Source organism: Lagopus muta, chromosome 22, assembly GCF_023343835.1.
Source record: "Lagopus muta isolate bLagMut1 chromosome 22, bLagMut1 primary, whole genome shotgun sequence".
In the NCBI taxonomy this organism is placed as follows: domain Eukaryota; kingdom Metazoa; phylum Chordata; class Aves; order Galliformes; family Phasianidae; genus Lagopus; species Lagopus muta.
Window position 1 is genome coordinate 3,768,306 of NC_064454.1, and position 22,734 is coordinate 3,791,039.

Genomic DNA, 22,734 nt, shown 5'->3' on the forward strand with positions numbered 1-22,734 from the left:
ATGTTCAACCCCCATTCATTAACTTCGCCAGTGCAAATTTAACCCAGCACCTTCACCGACTGACATCACCGAGCTGAGGTTCAGCGTTGTCAAAACAAAGCTTAAAATAGCTCTGCAGATCAGTTTTAAGCATTTGCCAACCAATGTAAACAGCATCACTTCTTACTCCACAGCCCTGCGGATGGGCACAGGGAGGGTTCCTGCCTGCTGCCCTGCGACAGACAGAATACTGAGAACGCTCCCAAAAAGGATGCAGGGAACGAACAATGCAATGTCCAGGAGACCATTTGTGAACGTCAAAGTCTGCACATTGTTTTGTTTATGCTATTTATAATTATGCTTACATTTAAACATGAAATAAGGACGCTGCTTTTTCCTGCCCTTTTAACGTATTTATTTTAATTAAAGAAGCAAACCTTGTTTCTTCCTGCCTTTCTCTAGAAGTGCTGTTCCTATTTTTTACTTCTCGGTATCCTGCCGTGTGTTTTACCCTTCATACATTCCTCATCAGACACCGCAGGTTTCTCATCCCTTCTCATTTCACTAATAACTTTGCTGCTCCTTCCCTCGGCCTCACTCTCAGCCCAGGCACTCTCCATATCCCAGCTCCTGACCCTTCGTTTAATCAAGCTGAGACACGTACCAACATTTCCATTCTTTAAACCTAGTCATTACCCAGGCTGCAAAATAGGACACAATGCAGTATCACCCCTCTTTGCAAGAGAAAGATCTGCCTTTCTCCAAGGAGGTAAAACACCAGGAGTGGAGTCAGAGCGCTCAGACAGAGTGATGTTTGGGAACCTCAGCATCTCAGGTCACCCAGCCTAAAAGTTCAACTGGGACGCATCAGTCACTCTCTTGCTAACAATTTTCAGAGGGAAGACAGAGGTATTAAGTGAGAAACCTGCGGGCTAGAGATCTGAAAGCAAAAGCCTGAGCCTGCCTTTCAAGCAGCACGGCCAGCACGCATCCCAGTGACCAGAAGGACCACCTAGAGGTTTGAGCAGACAGTGCAGACTCCAGACCAAAGCAAACATCACTTCAGGGCAGGCTGAAGGCTGAGAGCAGGAAGAGCAAATGGCCAAAAACCCCTGGTGGTGTTGCAGAGCTCCATGGGACAGCAGTGCTGACTGCCCACCAGGCAGCATTCATGTCCAGTGCTTAGAACATTGAATTCCCTCCCTGCCATGACCCGAAAAGATCTCAGGATACAGCTATGAAGTATTTAAAACAACTGGTACAGGTGAGCAGTGCTCTGCACTACCTTCAGGCGGGCTGCCTATACTCAGATCCTGACCCACTGCTTTGCAATATGATAGGCAATAGTTTGGGGAGCAAATAGGAGGATGGTGCTCAGCTCTGCCAGGAGCAGCACTGGGCTCTGGGTCAGTCCTGTTGCTGAGTGTATCCATTGGGCCCCAACTGCTGTGGATCTGAACAAGATTTCCAATAGTCTGACACCAAAGCAGCCTACATCCAGTGCTGCTCCTGATTCACAGACCCCAAATGCTACCGAATGCTGTAACAGGAGTTGTGTGCACACAGAGTTATACAATGGGGCTGCCACGAAATGCTGCTCCTGCCTCCACCCAAATCATCACGACGCCCACAGCTCTATTCAGAACTAGAAAATCAAGCTCACCTCAACTCCCGTCTCTAGTAAAAAGCCTCATAAATTATGCAGCACCAAATGGGAGCGTTTGCTTCTCTCCCAGCCAATAGCAAACCTCAGGCAGCTTCAGTGGAAACAAAACAGAGTTTGTTAAGTTTTCTAAGTAAATGTGCATTCATAACATTGAGCTACCCAGAAACAACTCAGCAGCAGCGCAGCTCCCTTTCCAGTTCTTCCTCCTATTCCAGGGATGGAAAGGATCCCTTCCCCCACCAGGAGTCACAGGAGTCTCAATGACACTGGGGTCTTACAAACAGCCACAGACAGGGAAAGTGCATCTCAGTAGATAAGAAACAATTAGGACCTATTTTAGTACCAAGTGAGGAGCAAATCAGCAATTAAAAGCCTCCCCGGGGTAATTATGTGTGAATTCTACCTCTCCTGTTTTTCAACCATAGCAAACAAAACTACAAGGCTGTTAGGAATAAAACGAGGCAACTGCATGAGAAGGGCCGTCAGTGCCCCACGAGATGCTCCAAGAGCATCTTTCCTTCAGAGAGCTTCAGCAGCAGGGGCGAGTCCTGCAGCTCAGCAACTGCTTCACTCTGCAGCACGTTTGGAACGGTTACAGGAAGAAATACAGCTAACTACGAGACAAATATGTATATATATATATAAAAATGGCATACAAATGTTTCTTCAGTGTCATAACAGGATACAGCAGCAGCAGGCTGATCATCCTTCAGCAGCCAACCAGAGCCTGCAAATGGCTGAGCTCCATCCCAGCTCTGCACGCCCTTGCAAAGCACACAGCCCTTATCTCGCCCCGCCATGCGTGGCTGGCTGTGGCTGCAATGCCCCAAGGCAGCAGAGTGGGGCAGCCCCACCACGGCACACAGCCCTCCTCCAGACCCTGGCAGCCCAATGCTGTACCCTCCGTGGGGATCTCAGAGTGCAGTTCAACCTCAGCTGCAACCCCAGCACCAGAAACGCAGCCTAGGTAACGAGACAGGAGTGTGGGGCTGAACTGAAGTGGAAACCTGCAGGCTAAGAGCACAGCAAATCCCTCCTACATCCAGAGTGGAAGAGCAGGGGCTCTATCAACCCCTGACCAACCTGAGATACCTGCTGTATGTCCCCTCAACGGCCCTGTTCTCCCCTCCTCAATTAAAGACCTCAAGTGCAGATGCCCACCCCAAGACTTACTGGCTTAAGAGAAATGCCTCCCTCTGAACAAACACAGCGCAGCAAAGAGGATATTAAACTAAGAGGGTGTAAGTGTTTGTAAACACGGAGAGTCAGGGCAGTGAGGCTGCAGATGAACTATGAGATACGGCCTGCTGGGCAGCGGGTTTACAAAAAGCAGCAGCTGAGAAAGTCAAAGAACATCCTGAGAGAAGGGGAAGTGAACGTCAGGGCTCAGAGCCCCGCACTGCTCACACCACCACCATCCTGGGCCACTTTCTGCTCATGCACTCATTTCTAACCTCTAGCACTACTTTACAAGATCACCTTTCTCCAGCAGCAGAGGAGCTGATCAGGAATGGCCTCTATCAGATGCTTCTCCATTGGCTTTGCTGAGCCTCGTGATGCTCTCAGAAGCCTCAGCATCTGTGGGCTCTGTGCTTAACACCTGGGATTCCACCCAGTGCCCAACACTCGCTGTCCTCCAACCTTAAGATGCTGCAGGAAGAAGAGGTAAGAAAAAAAACACTGCTTTGTGTAACAGAGCCCCACCTGGGGAAACAGCACAGCCACGATCAACACGAGCTGGGTTTAATACCCAGAGAAAACAATTTCAGCAGTTTTAGACACTGAAATCCACTGGGAAAAAGAAGAAAACACCACGAGACAAAAAAGAAACCATGTTGATGAGAATACCATTCATCACAGCACCTCCAGAGAATCACTAAGAAATGGCCATTTCTGCTTTCCTCCTGATTTATGTGTACTTTACTGCCATACATCACACCACCTCCAAGGAGACACAACACACACTAAGGATGGGACAAATGCAACCTGGGCGATGGGAGTGCCAAAACCATATAGCCCATACAATGTGAATGCCATCTCAAAGGGGTGCACAAGGCAGCACTTGCTGTCTTAAGCAGCTATATAAATCTAAAAGCCAAGCATGTAAAGCTCACGTGGAGAGAAAAAAGCAGGTCTGCACTGCCTCGTTATGCTCAGAAAACCTTTGGCACAGATGCAAGCTGAGTTTTGTTGTTATGTTTTTAAGGCAGTTCCCAACCTGGCTGCACCAAGGAAGGTCACTGATAAATAAAGAGAGAATTAAAGCCATCATATGACTTGTGTGGCTCTAATGATACCAGAAGCTCCGGGTTTATTTATATTGCACCTGCTTTACATTCCACACTTGAGAGCCAGACATAAAGAGGCAATACAGATGTTGGGCATAAGAGGAAGGAAGCTTTCACCGACACAACAGCGACTGAAAAATGCCTCCACACAGACCCTGCACAACACTGTGGGAACACAGAACAGGCAAGCAGAGGCACAGGCACCAAATCCAGCTCTGGAAGCTGCATCAGGGAATGAATGGACAGCAGGGCTGAGCTCCCCCAGAGCTGGGGGCTTCCTGGGGTTGGGAGCTGCCCAACACTGCATGCTGGGGCTGTAGAAGCAGCTCCTCACCTGGCCTTAAAGGTCCTCTGAGCCAGAGCCCCCACAGAGCACCAAACACAAACATGCACTGCACATGACTGAACACAACAACAAAAGGAAATGGAGACTTCTTTTTTTTCCCCTTCTGGTCTGTGCTCCGTTTTCAATTTGTCTGTTCCAATCCAATAATGGAAAGTATTTTGTTGTTACCAACAAACAAGTTCAGCTCCCCATCCTCACGCACCGCACAGCTGCTCTGGCTATGAGAATCCCAACGCTCCTCTCAGTGCCCTGCAACCTTACACACCTGATAGCACCCTGCAGCTCAGGAACACACACTGCCAATATTCATATACATATGCTGCAACAAAAATAAAAGCCTCCAAAGTGTTTGGTTTTTTTTTTCTTCCAGGTGATCTCCTAGGACAAAACCCATCAGAAGAGATAAACGTGAAGCTTGGATGTGGCTCCCAGCTCACCACAGCTCCCCATGGCACCCACAGCCCCATCCCTCCATTGCTGGGGAGGCCACGCATTGCCCAGGAGGTACTCAGGCCTTCATCTCACACATGTTCACACCAAGCACAAAAAGAAACACAGTGAAAGGGAAACTCTGCTTGCAAGTATTAAAAAATACAAGTTGTTGCAGCTCCTTGACGTAAACACTCCCATCATTCTGTCTCAGAAGCACAACAAGGGTTCCCCACTGCATTTAAGCTGCTTTCCTCAAAACAGAAAATGCATTTTTCCACCTGCTCCATAGAGAACCATAGAATGCAGGAGGGGACCCAGGGCTGGGCAGTGCAGCCTCACCTGGGCTGACCCCGGCTGCAGCAGGGATGGCTGCACATCCACAGGCAGCACCCAGCGCTGGTTGCTGCGATGCTATGAGATGCTGAGCGAGGAGCTGGAATCACAGAATCACAAGGTTGGAAAAGACCTTCAAGATCACCCAGTCCAACCATCCACCCATCACCAATAGTACTAAACCACATCCCTCAACACAAAATCCAAACGTTCCTTGAACACCTCCAGGGTCGGTGACTCCATCACTCCCTGGGCAGCCCATTCCAGTGCCTGACCACTCTTTTGGAGCAGTAATATTTCCTAACGTCCAGCCTAAATCTCCCCTGGCGCACATTGAAGCCATTCCCTCTACTTCTATCACCAGTCACATGAGACAAGAGGCCGACCATCAGCTCACTACAACCTTCAGGTAGTTATAGAGAGCGATAAGGTCTGCCCTGAGCCTCCTCTTCTCCAGCCTGAAGCAGCAGGACACGAAGCACGTCCCAAAGCAATCCCTGCAAACCCACTTTCCTGTCACCCGTTTCAAAGCCCGAACCGGGAGAGATTCCTGGGTACTGACCTGTCCGTGGTCGCGGGCTGTGTGCCACTCATTGGAGCCTCTGCCCAGAGCTCGTGCTATCCAATTTACATGGTACGACCACGGCGGGGCTGTCAGTGCGGTTCGGCTCCCCGCCGCAACCCCGCTGCGGGGGGAGGCGTGCACTGAGAGAAGCAGTTCAGAAAGGAAAAAAAAAAAGAAAAAAAAGAAAAAAAAAAGGAAAAAAAGAAAAAAGAAAAAAAAGTAAAAGAATCCCAAACTCTTCGCGCACTCAGAATCCAACCCGCGGAAATAAGCGGAGGAAAAAAACAAAAACTTCAGCAAAAAGCCAAGAGCCGCTCCCCGCGATGCCCCCCGCGAGGAGCAGCCCGGTGCGCTGCGCCCTGCAGGCCGCTCGGCTCAGCTCAGCTCCCGCCGCCCATCGCCCGCCGCCGCCCGCCCCGACCCCCCGCCCGCCGGCGGCCCGAGCGGGGCGGACAGGGCGGGGGGGTTTGGGCCGCTGCCCGCCGCCGCCTTTAGGCCCTCGGGGCCATGCCCGGCCCGTGCCGCGGCGGGGCGCCGAGCTCCGACGTCCCCGGACGGGATGGCTCCGTTCTCCTTTCGGCCTGCGCGCTGCGGGCAAAGTCCTGCCGCTGCTGCGAGACGGAGAGCGAGCCGCGCCCCTCCTGTTCCGGCTGGGAGCGGCGCGTCCCGGCGGAGCTGCGCCGAGCGGGGCCGAACCGCGACGCCGACTCCTCCCCTCCGAGAGGCGATATCCGCTGTATCCCTCCGCCTGCTCCTGCGCAAAGAGATCCCTCGGCGCAGACGGAGCGATGTCTCCGCTCACGCGAAGCGCTGAGGGTTTGGAAGCGGACGGCTCGGCTTCTATCCAGACGAAGCCGTCGGGCCGGGCTGTACGCCGTGCTTCCACCGTGCGCTCCGGGGTGAAGTTCCGCTTCGGGGTGCTGAGGATGCCGGGATGCTCGGACCGGCTCCTTTTCCTCCTCGGAGAGAAGCGAGCAGTCCGGAAGGCGGAGAGCCCTTTGATGGGTTTGTTGTTTTGGAGAAGTTCGGAGCAAAGAAGGGAAGCGTGGGATGAAATCATTTTCTAAATGGCACTCGATGGAGACACGCAGAGCATCTGCGCTTCCTTTCCTAGCTTCCTTTTGGGGAAGAAAGAGGAGAAAGAGAGGAGTGCCGACATGCATCCAGCAGTGCTGCGGTTCCGTACCCACGGCAGCTCCCTTCAATGCAGTAAATCCCTCCGTGCCTTTATCCTGCAGAGCATCCGGACAGGGCATACAGACCCACCTCGCTGCAGGCATTGGCAATATCAGACCTCAGCGCTTCTTTATTGCTTTAGTTCTATTTTATCGTGTGTGGCAAAGCAGTGACAATAACAGTTAATTGGAGGATATCCTAAAAAGGGTGATGGGAACAAGCTCAGCAGCAGCAAACGGACATAAAACTCAGCAGAGTGATGCTGATGAACATCGGCCGAAGGATCCATTCCGTGAAGAAGCACTGCATAAAACCACAGCCATGCCAAGAGGTGTAAAGCCCTCCCATCACCTCGTCCAGATAAACTCGTGCTCATTATGGGCTGCATTTCCGTGTTTAATGCAACAATGAAACAATTCCAAAGTAGACTCTGATACCATAATTGCTTTTTCCTTTCTGCGAGCGCTGTGCTGTGGTTTTGTGCTTTGTTGGGAGCTGACTGTGTGCTTGTGTTAACACAGATGTCTATGACATTTTGCTGCCTGGGCAGTTTTACAATGAGGAAAGAAAAAATCAATAAGCAATTATGCTGTGCGGTAGCAATTAGAATGGATTTTGGTTGGTGGCTGCAAAGCCCTCCCTGAGCCCACAGTTAGAGCTGGTGCTGCCATCTGAACCTGGACACCCAGCAAAGCCATGGGCTGCACCCCAGCGCTCTGACCCAGCTGTCCCTTAGAGCCCAGAGCAGAACAGCTCAGCTCAGGAGGGCTGTTGGTGCGAGGAATGCCGAGTCCTATCAACCACCAATTCTTAACCTGCCTTAAAGGATGGGAAGAAAAGGACAAATCCTTGAGGTCCCTCATATGGGACTGGGAGGGGTTGCCAGCAGCGCTGTGCGGGCTCTGTGTCCCTGCCCGGCTCCGGGCTCAGCCGGGGCCCTGATGCCACCTGCTGGGGGAACCTTGTAGGGCCGCTCCGTGCTCCCACCGGAGCTCCGTGAGCGCCTCTATGGGCTCAACACGAGCGCAGGCAGGAGGCTGATAGAGCCCTGATAGCTTCACGTTTGGGGCACCAAGAGCAGCGAGTGGCATCGTTCTAACCTGAGGACGACCTCGCACGCGTTTCAGATGGGAATAATCAAACCATCAGAGCAACTTGGGGATAAACAACTCGCCCTGCAGAGCTCAATGGAGGACAGACAGCTTTGCGAGCCAGCATGCCCTGACTCAGAGCTGCAGCTCACGTAGCTGAGCTTTGCTGACCCCCAGCATAAAACCTGAATTGATGAAGTCTTCTGCCTTTTGTTATTCTGTCAGATTCCACATTGCTGTGTGTGAGCCTTTCAGCATCTCATGCCTTAACGTAGGCACATGGTTTGCTTCCTATAAACAAGCAGCTTGTTTTGCATCCAGTCCACTGGAACTGCATACAGGGCCACTCTCTGCTTTAAGTCACTGGGACACATGCAATACTTTGCTGACTTTGTTGAGGCACAGATAGGCTAATCTACCAGGGCTTCCACTGTGACAGCGTATTACAGTGCCTAAACCTGGATAAGCCAAGCCACAGTGAGTGTTTTTATAGCACTAAGCTTTCTTTCCACATCAGCATAATTAAAGCAGCAGCACGCATAAGGGCAAAGCTGCTGTGAGCGCTGCCATGGAGTCTTCTTGCTGCTGCTTGAATCGGTGTCCTCCAGTTGGAAAAGGGATTTGTTACTGAGATGAAGAATGGTGTTATTTCCCATCTGTTACACCAAACAGACCTTCACCTTCTGACATCAAACACGATTTCCACTGGCAACGCCAACCCATGCAGCACGGCAGAAGGGCTGCACCCAAAGACATCAAGCAGTAATTAAATAATCTTTATTTTATAAAACATCATACAAAGCATCTACACCATTCACTGGTGGAACATTAGTTGCTATTACACAGTAATTCAAACACAAGTTATTATTTCACGCTAGTTCTGCAGCTCCCTTTGCAGATTGGCCTGAGGACAGATCCCACTGTGTGCTCCACAGCTTTGTACTCCATTCTTGGGTCTGGGATTCCATGCTGGAGCCCAGAGGGCAGACAACAAGCCTTGCTTTGTAACATCACACCCTAACCAGCATGTTTTGGAGATGTATTCTGGACACTCTCTAATCACATATCCCAGGAACTACTCTTGTCAAAACTGATAGCTACTGTCCTGGGGAAAAACATCAATGCTCATTCTAAGTGAGCTGCATTTTCCAGTCATCTTCCCAGCATCTACACTCCTCCACAATCTTTAAGTGCCAGACTCTGGGTTCAGATGCACTGGCCTGAATCTGGAACGACCAATAGCACAGCAAAGAGGAGCTGCCATTCTGCAGACACAGCAGTGCCCACGTCAGGGGTCCACCCAAAAACCACTTACTGCAAGTCCTGATGGGGTTCCTCCTATGGAGAACACTGCTCACCCGGAGGGCTAAAGGCAGGATTTGGAAAGCATGGCTGGAGCTTTAACAGTCGGGGTGAAGAGGAGTGGAAAAAGTCCCCAAAGTGCTTCACATCAGGGGTGGCAACTTTTGGGTTCAGAGCACCGAGTCCTGCAAGGCGCTCACACTGAGCAGAGCTGCTGATACTACTGGAAAATCAGTTATCCATGTGTTAGCAAATAAGTTACAGAACGGAATTAGAAAGGATAGCTCAACCACCACCATCACTTCTCCCAAAGGAAACACGGGGATAATGAACAAAGTGGAGACAACCATCGTTTTGTGTTTCCATAGCACCTCTCGAGTAAAGGTCTGAAAGTGCATAACAGATGGACCAGCTCCATCACCCCCCTTCACAGATGGGGAAATGAGGCACTGGGTTAGGAAGTTCAGGGACTTGCCCAAGGTCACCCAACAGGCTGGAAGATGAGCCAGGAATCCCAGCTCCCACAAAACACTCCAACATGCTTCTTCCTAGCAGGACAAAGAATCATCTAGCTGCCTAGACTGTACAGAACACAGAACACCAATATCTAGTGCTGTTTTCCCATCTCTTCTGAGATGACACCAGCACCGAAGGAGGAAGCTGCTAGCACTGCTATGTACACCTGCACTGCTGGACCAGTTGTGTTTAGGAGGTAAAAGTAGCCCTTCTTTCACTCGTGTAATTTAGGGTGTGCTTACGTACACGCTGAGCCAGCCTCTGCCAGGCCAAGCGCTGCGGATCCCATGAACCCATGGCATAGCTCCATGGATTTCAGTGGAGTTATGCCAGGAATAAGTTTGGCTCCAGAACTGCTAACGTGTGCTGGCTCCTCTCCCGACAGCGGCATCTCAGGCACGATCCCCTCCTTGCCAGCCTGTGAGCCTGAGGAAGTCCTTACTCAGCATCAGTGGCTTTTCAGATGTCCATTCGTTCTCAAGCTCAGCTCCTTGCCCCTCTGGCTTCTCCACGCGTGGTATTTCTTCATGCTCTTCCTCCGGGCGAAGCGGCAGATGCTGACCATGAAGACCCAGGAGACGGCGTACATGACGACACCTCCCAGCTTGATGTACCAGCGGGGCTTCGGTGAGGTCAGCTCGCAGTACATCAGCCAGGCCCCCACCCCGATCCGCACCCCAGTGAACAGCACCACAAAGAAGAAGTCCACCACGTCCCCCGTGAGGCTGTGGTAGCAGCCCATCTCCTTGAGGAACCAGCGAGCTTGCAGCAGTGGGTTGGTGATCTCGCTGCCAAAGATGACGGCGTTGACCTCGGCGGCCGACTCACCGAGCGCCAGCGATGCGGTGATGCCCACAATGCTCACCAGGTGATGGGCCAGCATCAGGGCACCCTCCGTCTGGAAGTACACGCACCAACAGAGGTCAAAGAGGAAGTAACCCAGGCTCAGGCACAACCCGTGGACCTGCAGGGTTGTGTTTGGGGATCCTGCAACAAAGACATCGGGCAGAGCATCAGGGCACAGAGGTGATGAGAGGTGGGACCTGCAGCAGGAGGGGGATTCGCCCTCGGCACGGCTGGACAACAATCCTGCAGTTGTTAGTGACAGCTGCACGCGTGTAATGGCCACCCAGTGCGACCTTGCACTCTGCAGCTGGGGAGGGCACGAAAGCAGCAAAACACAGCACCACTCTCCCCATTTCCCTAGCACTTTCAGTAATAAGCATCATCAGATATCCTTGCTAACATTTTTCAAATGTGTCCACGCTGTATCCCAGCATCCACACTGGGGTGACAGGAAAATCCCACCGCATGCCATCACCCACCTGGGGGGACTCAGCACCACAACTCTTGCCACTCACCTGGGTGACTCAGAGGCCAGGGGCCATCGATGAAGCCTATGTAAGCAGAGAGACACGTAGCGAGGATGCCGTGGGTCAGCGTGACCAGCCTGCAGCTCCACTCATAGCTCCGGTGCTTGTAGCGATGGCAGAACCACGTGTAGAGGGAAAGCCAGGCCAGCAGGCTGCAGGCTGCCCGCAGGGGCAGGGCAAGCAGCATCCTGCCACAGGGATGGAAGAACAAGAGGCATCAGGAGCTCTAAAATTTGATCATGTCAGCACAACCCCACAATGCTGGACCTGCTGGGATAAGCTGATGCTCATCCCACTGCGTGAGGGACAGGCAGAGGAGCTCCACGTGTAGATCCATGCTACTCCTGCCCCTTCCCTTCCCACTTAGCCTGCCCTTCAACCTGCCTGTGTTGTCCCACCAGACACACTCAGTCGTGCTGTTTGCTACCTGGGTTCCTCCTCTCCTGAAACAAAATCCAAGAAAACCCCACACCACATGGTCCCCTGCTAGGCCCAATGCTAACCAGTCTCCCCACCCCGCTGCCCCCTCCACAGGGATGCACAGGAGTGGTGAAAAGAGGAGTGAGCTCTCCCACCTGTGGGTGGCACCAAGACCTTCAAACCTGTGAGATGCCAAAGGATTAGCAGTGATGCCCACACACCTGCAATCTGAGGGATGCATCGTTATGGCTGAGCGCTCAGAAGGAGCTGAGTCACGGCACCTTTTCCAGCCGTGTCACAGCTGTGTCACCGAGTGCCACCGGTCCGGTTTGCGGTGGGGAACACCGGGAGGAACGCACGTGGTGCGGGGTCGGGGCTGACTCACAGCCGTCCTGCCCGGCCTGTTTTAAGCATCACCAGCACGGCTTGGGCGGGATAAACAAAGCCATTATGTTATAATGGGAGCACGGGGAGATGAAACACGGACACGACAAACCGCTCCGACCGGTGACAGCAGCAGAGCTCGAGGCACCCGGTTCAGGACGGGTGAGGCAGGAGGAATCCTGAGCGACGGAAGGGAGCGGAGCACCAGGAGAGAAGAGAAGCAACCTGTACACATCTCCATACACCCAAACGGTGGGGGCTTCTTCCAATCACGCCCCAAAACTAAATGTTTGCCCTTAGGATACACGGTATGTATTGCATCTGTGAATTACACCTCCGTAAAGGTCGACATCCTTTAAAAAGCGCAGCAATGCCATTACTGTTATCATCCTCACTATTGCTTTAAAAAGAGGGTTGATGCTATCAGCAGCGCCGCGGGGGGGAGGAAGAAAGGAAAGGAAAAAAGCAGACTCTAGAGCCATTAAACGCGTCTCGATACCCGGAGGAACCCAACGCACAGATGCACACCGAGCAACCGGACCGAGCCCTTCCCGGAGCCCCGCACCCACCTGCAGCCCCGGAGCTGCCGGACTCACCGCTCCGAGCCCCGCCGCCGCAATGGGGCCGTCGGGAAGAGGAAACGGCAGCGGCGGGCGGGGGGCACCTGGCGGCTGGGAGGAGAGACGGCAGTCGCTGCGGGAGGGGGGGGAGACGGGGACCGCTGACCCCAGCGGCGGATGGAGGGCCGGCATCCTTGTGACGTGACCTGCGCGCCCGTCGTTCTGACGGATCGCATTTTTCCTTCGCCTTTGCTGGGCCGGCTGCAGCAGCCTCAATAATCACAGAATGGCCGGGGTCGGAAGGGACCTCAAGGATCACGAATCTCCACCCCCCCCCCCCCCCCCCCCCGCCACATGCAGGGGATATAAATAATAAATGGGATGGAGCTGTGCTAGCTCGGGGTAAAGAGCAACCTGTTTGCCGAGGTGGGAACAGCAATGATGGTTATAGCGCTAAGAAGCCCTGAGACTCTAAACTCAAAGCCTTTAGAGGATCATTTATTGCTAGAAGTCACTTCCAGAGGAGCTGGATGGGTGGTTTTTTTTTTTCCTCTGGCTCATATGACACAAACAAATGGAAGGCAGTGAGCTGTGAGGTGGCACGTTAGATCTCACCCAATGGATGGCAGCAGCAGTGAGGTGCAGCTCATGCTCTCATTTCCTTCTTTGTGCACAGTCAGCCATCCCAATGGGCTCGCTTTGCCTGCACACAAACAGCACTCAGCAAAACAACCTGGGACAGAAACCTCTGCTGACGGTCATTTGCACAGCAGCGGTCACTTTCTGTGATGATAAATCCCCCTACAGGTGTTTAACAGAAAAAATCAGGGGCCAGCATTAAGAAAATCACATCCATTCCAAGGTCAGCAAGTAAGAAATGCAATGGGATGGTGGGGGTGGAGCCAGATGCTTTTCCAGCATCACAGCAGAGGTTTAACACTAAAACCATGCCTCAGCTGAGACACAGCCATGACCACCTGAGGGCATATTGCTTCCCACCTCACAGAGCCACTGCAGCCAGCTGTTCTGCATGGAAGAACTGGGGTACAGCAGGGTTCCAACCACCAGACCAGGCTGCCCCATCCAGCCCAGCCTCATTAGCTCCAGCTGCCTCCTTCAGTCCCAGAACAAAAGAATGTTACAGCAACTGTTCCCTTTTAAAATGAGAATGCAACTTTATTGGAAGTCTGATCGCTCTGGGGAGCTCTCACAGCAGCCCATGACCCCAAAGTGCCCTCCTCCCAGGCTCCATCTGCCCAACCCCATGGACCTGCTGCGTGCCTGGGGTCTGCATGGCACCCAAAGGTCACACCTAACATTCAGTTCATTCATGCTATTAGCTTTTATCTCTCCAGACACCTTGCAGCCCAGCTATCAGTGCTGAGCAGAGCCCAGCTAGCAAGATAAGGGCAGAGAGCTGCTCCCCTCCTGCACCCCACAGCAGTGACACGTGTGACAAAGGCCATCAGGAGCTGCAGGGGCTCTCGAACTCCAGCAGGATGCTGCTACACAAGTCGAGGGAAATTCACATTACAACCCCAGGGGAAAGTCAGAACACGATTCTGAGAGGTAAAGAAGAGAACTGATCCATGTGCTGAGAACTGCATGGAGTGATGTCACACTGAGATCCACCTCAACATCACTGTCACCCCTGGAAATAAACACCAGACTCCTGTCAGCCTTGCATTCAGCATTCCTGGCCTGCAGCAAGACAGAGCAGAACCTTCTCTGGATGCTTTGTCTGTCAGCCCTCACACACACAGCACCTGAGTTTCTGAAATCAGTGCAAGGCGAGGTGCTCCACGAGGAGGCGTTTGGCACAAGTCTGGTTCCAGACTCCTGTTTGCAAGGAACAGAGGTGTGCACTGTCCAACCAGTGGAGTCACACTGCTCTGAGATCACTATCTCCTTGAATGCAAGTATTAAAAAGAAGGAAATGTATTGCTAAAAACAATGAGGTAGAACATTGCCTCACCCTCACGAACCACAGCACCATTACTTCACACCAAGGACAACCCCACCGTCCCCTTATGGGCACTTCAGCCTTGTTCACAAGCTCTCATTCGAGCACTTGGTCCAATGTTTTGTCCCATTTGAAGAGAGAACAACACTGAGTACATCCTGGCTGGGTCACACCCGTACCTGGCTCCACTGGGGAGAGGGTGAGATGTTCCAGATCAAGTATTCCAACTGCACTGCGAGATAACACTGCCTCCAACACAATCATAGATAAGTCAGTCTTTGCACTGTGGATGTGTCTGGCACAGCCCCACTGCAGGCTGTGCATTACGGGCTGGAAGAGGAAGCAGCCCAGCAGACACACCATGTTCCTTGCGTTCCCTATTTGGTCAGCTTTCCCACGTGTTGAGTGACCATCCATCTCCCCCAGGGCTTGTAGAGAGCTGCCAGTGCAAGGTTGTCATTTCCACACCACTTTTAGGAGCTCTTGTCACAGTTACAGGCTCCAGCAGCCAGGGTCCCATCCACAGTCATTGTCAGTGAGCTGCCAAGTGCCCATTTGTTTTCACAGGTGCATCCACACTCCTCAGGCGCGTCCAGGAATGGTACTTTTTCAACATCTTCCTCCTAACGAAGCGGCAGATCTCAACCATGAACCCCAAGGACACGATGTACATGGCCAGGCCTCCCCCTTTGAGGATCCAGTTGGGATCTGGGGCCGTCACCATGGCATACATGATCAGAGCTCCTCCGCCAATGCGCAGCACCAGGAAGAGGAGCACGAAGCAGAAATCCACCACCTCCCCCAGGAAGGAGTGGTAGAGGCCCATCTCCCTCAGGAACCAGCGGGTCTGCAGCAGTGGGTTGGTGATCTCACTGACAAACACCACAGCATTGACCTCAGTGGCAGACTTGCCCAAGCCCAGCACCAGCACCATGCCACAGATGCTCAGTGTGTGATGGAGCAGCATCAGGTCTCCCTCTGTCTGGAAATAGAAGCACCAGAGCAGGTCGAAGATGAAGTAACCCAGCGTCAGGGAAAGCACGTGGACCTGGAGAGCGGTGTTTGGTGAGCCTGAAAGGAAAAAGGATGCATTAACATAGGGCCTCACTCAAGATATTCTTCTAGAACACTGAGCAATACAGGTTGGAGCTTTGCTCTTTGCTTTCCAAGCTTATCCTATGGGACCTCTGGGTACCAGGATGCACAGCTCTGCTCTCCCACAGCCCACACTACATTTCTCCTTTCCTCTCCGCCCTTTTAGAAAGGAGGGTGGGAGTGCCTGACCCCACCAGCAGAACTATTTGAGATTTAATGATAGAAAAGCACAAACAGAAGCCCACGCTCCGGTGCCAGCAGTTATTATGCCCTTCCAGATGCAAACAGCATCGAGCCTGTTCTCCACACTGCCACACCTGACAGCAGCAGAGCAACGAAATTCAACCTGAGAACCCTCAGCAAGTGCCTGGGTAGGACAACAACAAGAGGTAGGAGATGCTGAGGAAGAAGCAAGGAGCTGGACGGAGCCTTGCCATGCTCCCAAAACACACACGTGAGAGGACAGACAGCAAAAGCAGTTGGATCTCCACCCATAGGATGGTGTGAGGACGTGTCAGGGTGAGGCCCCCCACACACCTGCATGGCTCAGAGGCCAGGGGCCATCCCAGAGGGCGATGTACCCAGACAGGCAGGTGGCGATGGCCCCGTGCAGCAGGGTGACCAGGCGGCAGCTCCACTCGGGGGAACGATGCCTGTTCCAGAGGCGGAAAGCAGCATAGAGGCACAGCCAGGCCAGGAGGCTGCCGAGCACCTCGAGGACGATGGGGAGCATCCTGTTGAACGGAAAGAAAGGGAGCTATGAGCGGGGGGATGCTCACCTAACCCGCGTCCACGAAAGCTCCCTAACGCGCTTCGCACCCTCCCCACGAGCACCGAACGCAGCCGCTTCCTCTCAGCACCGCTTCCCCGTACGCCCTTCCTCCTTCCCCCGCCCTAAACCGCGTGGCAACGAACCCGATCACCGCACCCCCGCCCCATCAGACCCTAAAATACCCCAGGGATGGAGGTGGTATCCGGGACTTGAAAGACCCCCCCCCCCTCCCCTCACCGCCACCGCTCACCCGGAGCTGCCGTTCCTCCCTCGCGGCTCTGCGGGAGCGGCTCAGCCCGGAGAGGCGGTGCGGATCGTTCCGGCTGCTTTTATCCTATCCTCCTCCCTCTGCCCGCCCATCTCCTGCCCTCCGCTCACCCCATAGGGACGGAAAACACGCTTTTTTTTTTTCTTTTTTTTTTTCGGAGCGTTCCGGAGTTCTCTGTCTGGTTTTGCACGCGGCTGTGGAGCTGTTGTTCCGATGGGAGAAAGGGATGAAAATAGGGGCTGGGGAGCGGGGATGGATGAGCTGGAGGTATCAGGAACACGCCGAACAGGAAGAGCGAACCAGAACAGAGGTGAGTAACCAGGAAGGGCCACGCTGCTCCCAAACCCTCGGAGTCAGCGCCGTGTTGGTTCTGGTTTCGTTCAATCTGTCTGAAGGGTGCCCCACATCCCCAACAACCCCAAACCCTTCCTACACCCACAGGGCTCCATGCAGGTGGTGGCAGCAAGCACTCAAATCTTATGAGTGTCCTCATCTCAGGGTGATTTTGGAAGGGGTCCCATTGCAGCTCAGGCTCCAGATCCTGCTGCCCAGAAACAACCAAATCCATAACTTGAGCCTGAATTTCGGCCTGCAGGTGCAGGAGTGCTGGGTGCTTCATTACCACCACCAGGAAGGTGAGCCCCAGGGCTGTGAGCATCAGGGATGGACCTGGAGGGCACATTGAGACACTTCGGGATGCTCCAGGATTGCCCTCAGGTCACAGAGAGCGCTGGGGAGGGCGAGGAGCAGAGCCCTGCTGCTCCAGACTGAGTTCACTCTGTTCAAAGAAATCAATAGCAAAAAAAAACCCCAATTCCTGGCCCTGCCCCGACCAGGCAGAGCTCAATCCCATGGGTGGATCAGGTCACAGCCTGCTGTCTCTGCGTTCACATTGCTCAGCCCTCATTGCTGCAGTGGTCATGTGGGAACGTCACCTGTGATGCTGTAACACCTGCTGTGTGCATCTGAGCACCTGGATGGGCTCCCTCCCCATTCTGAGGATGCTGGTTGAGTTCTGGCTTGAGGAGAGCAAAGCTCAGCTCCCAGAGCAATGCTGTGTCCTCAACCTGACTGTGGGGCTACCTGGGATCAGCTCGTTTCTCCAGCAAGCTTGTGAATGGCCATTCTGCAGGAGGGAGGTGAACGGGGTCGCATCCCTGATGCTCAGCAGCAATAGGATGGGACCCAAAGGCATTTCAGACAGGAATGCACTGACAGCTGAGGTCAGCATGGGCAACAGGTTGGGTTGTCCTGTAGATTATGGCGGTTTTCATTGCCACCACGAGCAGTTGTTCCCTGCACTGCTGTTTTATGGCTTTGGGAGGCTTGAAAAGCAGTCATTTCCTGCCAGGTATGGTAACACACTCACTTGTTGGCTTGAAAACCTCCAAGACCCTTTTACCAAGGGTTGAAATGTGCTGTCAGCTGACCCTGAACCCAACAGTGCTTAGAGCTCAGCTACAGGGTTAGCATAGGGCTGCCTGTTTAAGTGTATAGGATGGGGTTATGAGGGCAATCAGAACTCTCTCTCCTGAGCTCCTATCTTAAGGTGAGGCTTTCATAGCACTAATGAGCTGGAAATGGGAGTTTTTTGTAACATTGCTATAGCCGATGCCCCCTGTGGTGGGAGCAGAAGCAGTGCCTCATTTACCACTTGTGAGCTGTTGTGTTTTGCACCAGCTGAAGGCCAGGAGAAGGGAAGGGTAGGATTACCATCGCCATCACCTAATGGGGATTAAGTGATTTGTCCGAGGTCATGCAGGAAGTTGAGAGCGGCGTCACACACATCTCAATGCATTCATCCTGCATGTTATCCCAGAAACATTTCCAACACCCAGGGTTAAAGAAAAAATACATCAGCTTGGAGCCATTGGTTACCGCCATCCCCATGCATGGGGCTGTGCACAGTGCTGGGGGGAGGCAGTGCCCTCGGAATGGCCATGCAGAGGTTGGCTGAGTGCTCCCCATCCGCATTTTTACTTTCCCGGCAGGAAATGATTCGTTTCTTCCTCTTTTAAATCACAAAGAAAGTTTTCGTTTCGACGTTTCGACTGATTTAATATTTAAAAGGAAGTATTTTCTATTTTTTTTTTTCCAAAAAAAAAAACCCCAACAACCCCCCCCCCAAAAAAAAAAGTTACCTTATCATTTTCACTTCTCTCTCATTACAATCAGTGCCTGTCCCTCTCCCATACACCTCATGTGAAGCTACAGATGCAGTTCTATACACAACACGGGGCTCGGTGCATTGTGTGAAGGAGCTCAGAGCCCCGTGCAGCCAGCAGATCCCTATGGCAAATCACCTCATCACACAGCACTGATGGAGCAGGATAAGAAACAACTGAATCGAATACATTTGTCCCCAAAAAGAAGTGTCAAAGGAGAGATTTTACTTAGGGAAAAAAACAAACAAACAAACAAAAAGCTCACATTTACCTAAAAAGAGCCAACAAAAAAAAAAAACAAAACAAAAAACCAAAAACAACAGAGCTACTACTCAAAAAATGTCTATTTACAACCTGTGAGCCAAACACCCATTTACTCTAATTTCACTGCCTTGTGCCCATTGAGAACCCAACCAGGAATCTGCATCGCTCCAATCTACTTAACAGCATTAAATATTTATGTGAGGAGAGCTGTGACACGACCACGATCTCCCCAGCAATATGGAAGGTGACATTTGCCACCCTTTGGCATCTCTTGCACCCAACTCCCTCCGGTCTCACAGCTGAGCAGTGCAACCTCCTGCAAGGAGGAAGGAGGGCAGAGAATAGCACAGCTCCATCCTCTACAGCATGGGGCAACCAGCACATTGCACCACTGCTCCGGAGGTTTGGTATCAGACAAAGCCCAATGGATGAACAATAGAAAGAAGGGATGGCCAACACTCGTCTTTGTCCCATCAAACCTACACAGATTGACTCTGTGGTCATTGCAGTTGGGGCTGCAAACAGTGCCGTCCTCCATCGGGCAGCTGGGAGCAATAACAAGACCTGGACACACGTTTTGCAAAAGGAGGCAATTTTTTTTAAAGCAAAAAAAAAAAAAGCAAAAAAAAAAAAAAGCAAAAAAAAAAAAAAAGAAGATTAAAATTAAAAAAAAAAAGCAAGCTGTAAAATACTTAATATTAAAAAAAAAAAAGAGGGAAAAAAAAGGAAAAAAAAATCAGTAGGAAAGCAGAAGGGCTCAAAGCGAAGCAAGCGTGGTGGTAAAGCACAGTCGTTGGCCTTGGAAGCCAATGGAAACCAAGGCTGCCATCTGGACACGGGTCTCTGCTGAAATGAACTGGGTGACCTCGGCTCAGTTTGGGGTTTGGTACGTGTGCGTGCCAGTAACAGCATGGCAGACCCTTCTCATGGGAAGCTCTGAAATGAGTGGGGGGAAAGAGGGTCCTGACATAGGAATCCTTCCAGACGAGGGATTGCCAGGCAGTCCGGTGTGAGCACAGAGGTTTGCAAGCAGAGGGCAGTGTTTCATGCTGATAGAGCTAAGCAAGGGCTCGTTCTTGGAGTGAATGAATGCATGGAAGAGAGTTAAAATGTCACTGTCGGTGTTCAGACCCTCGGGGAGGTCAGCTGCAGCCTGAGTCCCTGGAGTTCTGCTGCTCGGGCTTCCCCTAACATTCATTGGGCAGTGCTGGGAAGGCACCGTGCCGCCAGATGTTGCCCCAAGCATTGTTCCTGGAGAAGTTGGTCCATAGCTGGAGGTCAGAGCTCCTCGTACACGGGACGCAGTGGTCTCAGTGGAGGTAGGTAGGTTGGTTCCATCTGTACCAAGATCTGCGTGCGACACAGCGAATCAGAGCTACCATCACCGTGAGGTCGACTTTTCCCCTCAAAACAAAAACCATTCCTATCCCACTTGTGTTCCTGCTCAGACTTGGCAGCCAGCGAGTGCTCCTTTGCCCTGCAGGAAGCTCACAGCAAACCCCTCTCTTTCTGAGCAGCTGCCTGCACGGAGCTGCTGGTTCCCACACGTGGCTGCGGGGCTTCCTCTGCGTCAGCGCAACTCTGAGTCATGGCACAGGGTGATCCATGACTCAAAGCCCAGCAGCTACACTCAGTGCCCTCTGCTCTCAGCTGCCTTCCTCTGAACGCAGCATCCGTGATGTCACGTGCAGCGAGCCACGGGTGCAGAGGGCAGAGCAGCGGGGGCACAACCAGTGAGGTAATGAGGAAGGCTCGGAGCCTGGTGTGTAATGACATGCCATCGTGTGGCTCCATGTTGCTGGGCCCTCTGCAGGGCTGCATGCTCTGCCCTGAAGTCCCTCTGCTTTTCTCTCATCTCTACCTATGGGACTGAGCCACGTCTACCCCCAACTCCACCTTACCCTGAAGAGTTGAAACCGGACGAGTTCATGGCAGCTTTGGAGTTGCTCTGGGCTGTGCTGGGGCTGCTGGCATGGAGGGCACTGCCAGGGGATGAAGGCCTGCTGGAGTTCCCTGGGGAACACGATGATGTTACTGCACGGCAGAGAGAGCAGAGTGAGGCTGGGATCTCCCCCTTCTGCCCCAGCCCCTCCAGCCTCCTGCTCCCACCCTGTGCTGGAGTGCCCTCCTTTGGCTGCTTGGTGTGCAGCTCCCAAACCTCAGCACCCCAATGGGGTTATCATGGAGGTGTTAGCACACCCAGGAAGCTTTCCATGGCTTTGTTCCAGCCAAGAGAAAGATTCTGCTCTTCTCACCCCTCAGACAACACTATGCTGGGCTACTTCCCCAGGATTATCATGGCCAGGAAGCCAAGTGGCCTGAGAGCAAGAGCAGAGGAGGGAGGGAAGGAATGGGAGTGAGGTGGTTTGTCATGTCAGGGCTTACCTGTCCCAGGCATGGTGCTGTGCACCGGGTTGACAGAGAGGGGCCCCAAGGACCCTGAGGTAGAGACCTGAGGAGGAACAGAGACAGGCAGTCAGCAGATGGCACTGGTGGCGTGGATCCCAAAGGGCCACTCCTTCACATTTCCTTCACAACATGCTGGCTGCCAGGCATGCTTCCTTCCCCCCCCCCACACACCTCTTCATACCCTATTGGATGTGCATGACTCCCACATTCAGGGTCGTGCAAAGAGACCAGAATGAGTATTAAACGTGCCTGATCTAAATGTGTAGGTCAGCAGTAGGAACTGCTGCCCTCTGGATGTTCTCAGCAATGCCTCAGCTTGTTCTGGTCTCAGCACAAATAGCCCCATTTCCTTTGAGGAGCTCTTGATGGGCAAGAACTCTCATGTGAGTATTACTAATTTGGTGGCTGTAATCAAAGCGAGCCTGGGGCACCTGGAGTCCAACTGAGATACTTCAACTACAGGCAATGCGTTGGTCAGAGTGACTGATGAGCACTTTGCATGATGCATCCACAGGATAACCATCCACCAAAGCTGCTGCTTTAAGAGTTCATGGCTCTCAAGCAGCATTTGGTGCTTGCAACTGTAGACCAAAGGGGTTGTGCAACAAGTGACCAAGCTTCTCGTGGTGTTTTTCTGCCTTCTAATAGGTAATTCCAAAACCCAAAAGATTTTCAGATAGAATATTGCTTATGAATACATCCTCTCCCTCCCACTCACATTCACTCCACTACCAGCACCTTAGGGAGATTCCTGCCACTTTTACACATGCGAGCTCCTGGGCAAATATTAACCAGCAGAAATGCAATAGCAACTTGTTACCCAACAGAACACAGGATGTGTTTCCACTAACTCTCATAATTTCTTCCATCTTTCTTGGCAACAAAAATACTCTCGCCAAAATGGATGCGTGCAATAGGTGAGAAAGACAGATAACACCACTGAAGTGCATTCTGCATTTCTGCACGGATGGAAGTCGGCTCCTCAACCCCGAGTATCTCACCAGTCTGGAATTGTAGATGGGCGATTTGATGGGGGATGGCATTGGGCAGCTGATCCGTTTTTCCTTCTGGCGCCGGTTGCAGAACCAGACTCGAACCACCTCTTTTTCCATGGAGAGCTGCTCTGCTATCAAGGAGATCTCCTCTGAGCTGGGCTTGGGGTTCTGCTAAGAAATAGCAGGAGGTTAAAGAAGGCCCCAGAGATCTGTGACTTATGGCGTCAGTGCATTCTTCTGCTGCTGGACAAGGGTGGGGTGGGTTGTAAACTGGAGAGGGCAGAAAATTTGCTTCTAAGGCAAAAGGTAAACATTTGCATGAGAGATCACGTTCTGCGAACCAGACAAGCACCTCTGATTCAACATCAGATC

At 52.5% G+C, this 22,734-nt stretch overlaps 4 protein-coding genes across 10 annotated transcripts in view; all 4 read right to left on the reverse strand.

The window, feature by feature from the left end:
- Window positions 1-6,026, reverse strand: part of ARHGEF12 (Rho guanine nucleotide exchange factor 12) — a 66,855-nt gene extending 60,829 nt beyond the window's left edge. For 2 of the 4 annotated variants that reach the window (XM_048968163.1, XM_048968161.1), the window contains exon 1: window positions 5,607-6,026. In XM_048968163.1, the coding sequence (XP_048824120.1) occupies window positions 5,607-5,638 (32 nt within the window). In that variant the 5' untranslated portion in view covers window positions 5,639-6,026. The remainder of the gene's footprint in view (window positions 1-5,606) is intronic. The other 2 variants (XM_048968165.1, XM_048968162.1) reach the window with 1 other exon arrangement.
- A 2,612-nt stretch (window positions 6,027-8,638) lies between these two features.
- LOC125703712 (TLC domain-containing protein 5-like) lies at window positions 8,639-12,651 on the reverse strand. Of its 2 annotated transcripts, none has more exons than XM_048968520.1 (3): window positions 11,709-12,651; window positions 11,056-11,255; window positions 8,639-10,681 (listed from the first exon to the last, which is right to left on the reverse strand). In XM_048968520.1, exons 1-3 carry the CDS (start codon window positions 11,726-11,728, stop codon window positions 10,143-10,145), a joined length of 759 nt encoding a protein of 252 aa, XP_048824477.1. In that variant the 5' UTR covers window positions 11,729-12,651; the 3' UTR covers window positions 8,639-10,142. The 2 variants fall into 2 exon arrangements, with proteins under 2 accessions (XP_048824477.1, XP_048824478.1); XM_048968521.1 differs by having other exon boundaries at window positions 12,441-12,650.
- Window positions 12,652-13,275: 624 nt separating this feature from the next.
- LOC125703588 (TLC domain-containing protein 5-like) lies at window positions 13,276-16,594 on the reverse strand. 3 transcript variants are annotated; one of them, XM_048968256.1, is made up of 3 exons: window positions 16,512-16,594; window positions 16,027-16,223; window positions 13,276-15,465 (listed from the first exon to the last, which is right to left on the reverse strand). In XM_048968256.1, exons 2-3 carry the CDS (start codon window positions 16,220-16,222, stop codon window positions 14,927-14,929), a joined length of 735 nt encoding a protein of 244 aa, XP_048824213.1. In that variant the 5' UTR covers window position 16,223; window positions 16,512-16,594; the 3' UTR covers window positions 13,276-14,926. The 3 variants fall into 3 exon arrangements, with proteins under 3 accessions (XP_048824213.1, XP_048824214.1, XP_048824215.1); XM_048968257.1 differs by lacking the exon at window positions 16,512-16,594 and adding an exon at window positions 16,309-16,389; XM_048968258.1 differs by lacking the exon at window positions 16,512-16,594 and adding an exon at window positions 16,324-16,380.
- Window positions 16,595-20,855: 4,261 nt separating this feature from the next.
- The window catches only part of POU2F3 (POU class 2 homeobox 3), a 34,244-nt gene continuing 32,365 nt past the window's right edge, over window positions 20,856-22,734 (reverse strand). The window contains exons 11-13 of the mRNA XM_048968126.1: window positions 22,369-22,530; window positions 21,344-21,410; window positions 20,856-20,992 (exon numbers count right to left, since the gene is read on the reverse strand). Coding sequence (XP_048824083.1) covers window positions 20,856-20,992; window positions 21,344-21,410; window positions 22,369-22,530 — 366 coding nt within the window. The remainder of the gene's footprint in view (window positions 20,993-21,343; window positions 21,411-22,368; window positions 22,531-22,734) is intronic.

Excerpts from the sequence above, each read along its gene's own strand:
- LOC125703712 (XM_048968520.1), bottom strand. The coding sequence starts at position 11,728 with ATGCATCCCTCAGATTGCAG. Across the intron at positions 11,256-11,708 it reads ATGCATCCCTCAGATTGCAG|GATGCTGCTTGCCCTGCCCC; the intron begins GTGTGTGGGCAT and ends TCCCTGTGGCAG. Across the intron at positions 10,682-11,055 it reads CTGGCCTCTGAGTCACCCAG|GATCCCCAAACACAACCCTG; the intron begins GTGAGTGGCAAG and ends TCTTTGTTGCAG.
- LOC125703588 (XM_048968256.1), bottom strand. The coding sequence starts at position 16,222 with ATGCTCCCCATCGTCCTCGAGGTGCTCGGCAGCCTCCTGGCCTGGCTG. Across the intron at positions 15,466-16,026 it reads CTGGCCTCTGAGCCATGCAG|GCTCACCAAACACCGCTCTC; the intron begins GTGTGTGGGGGG and ends TTTTCCTTTCAG.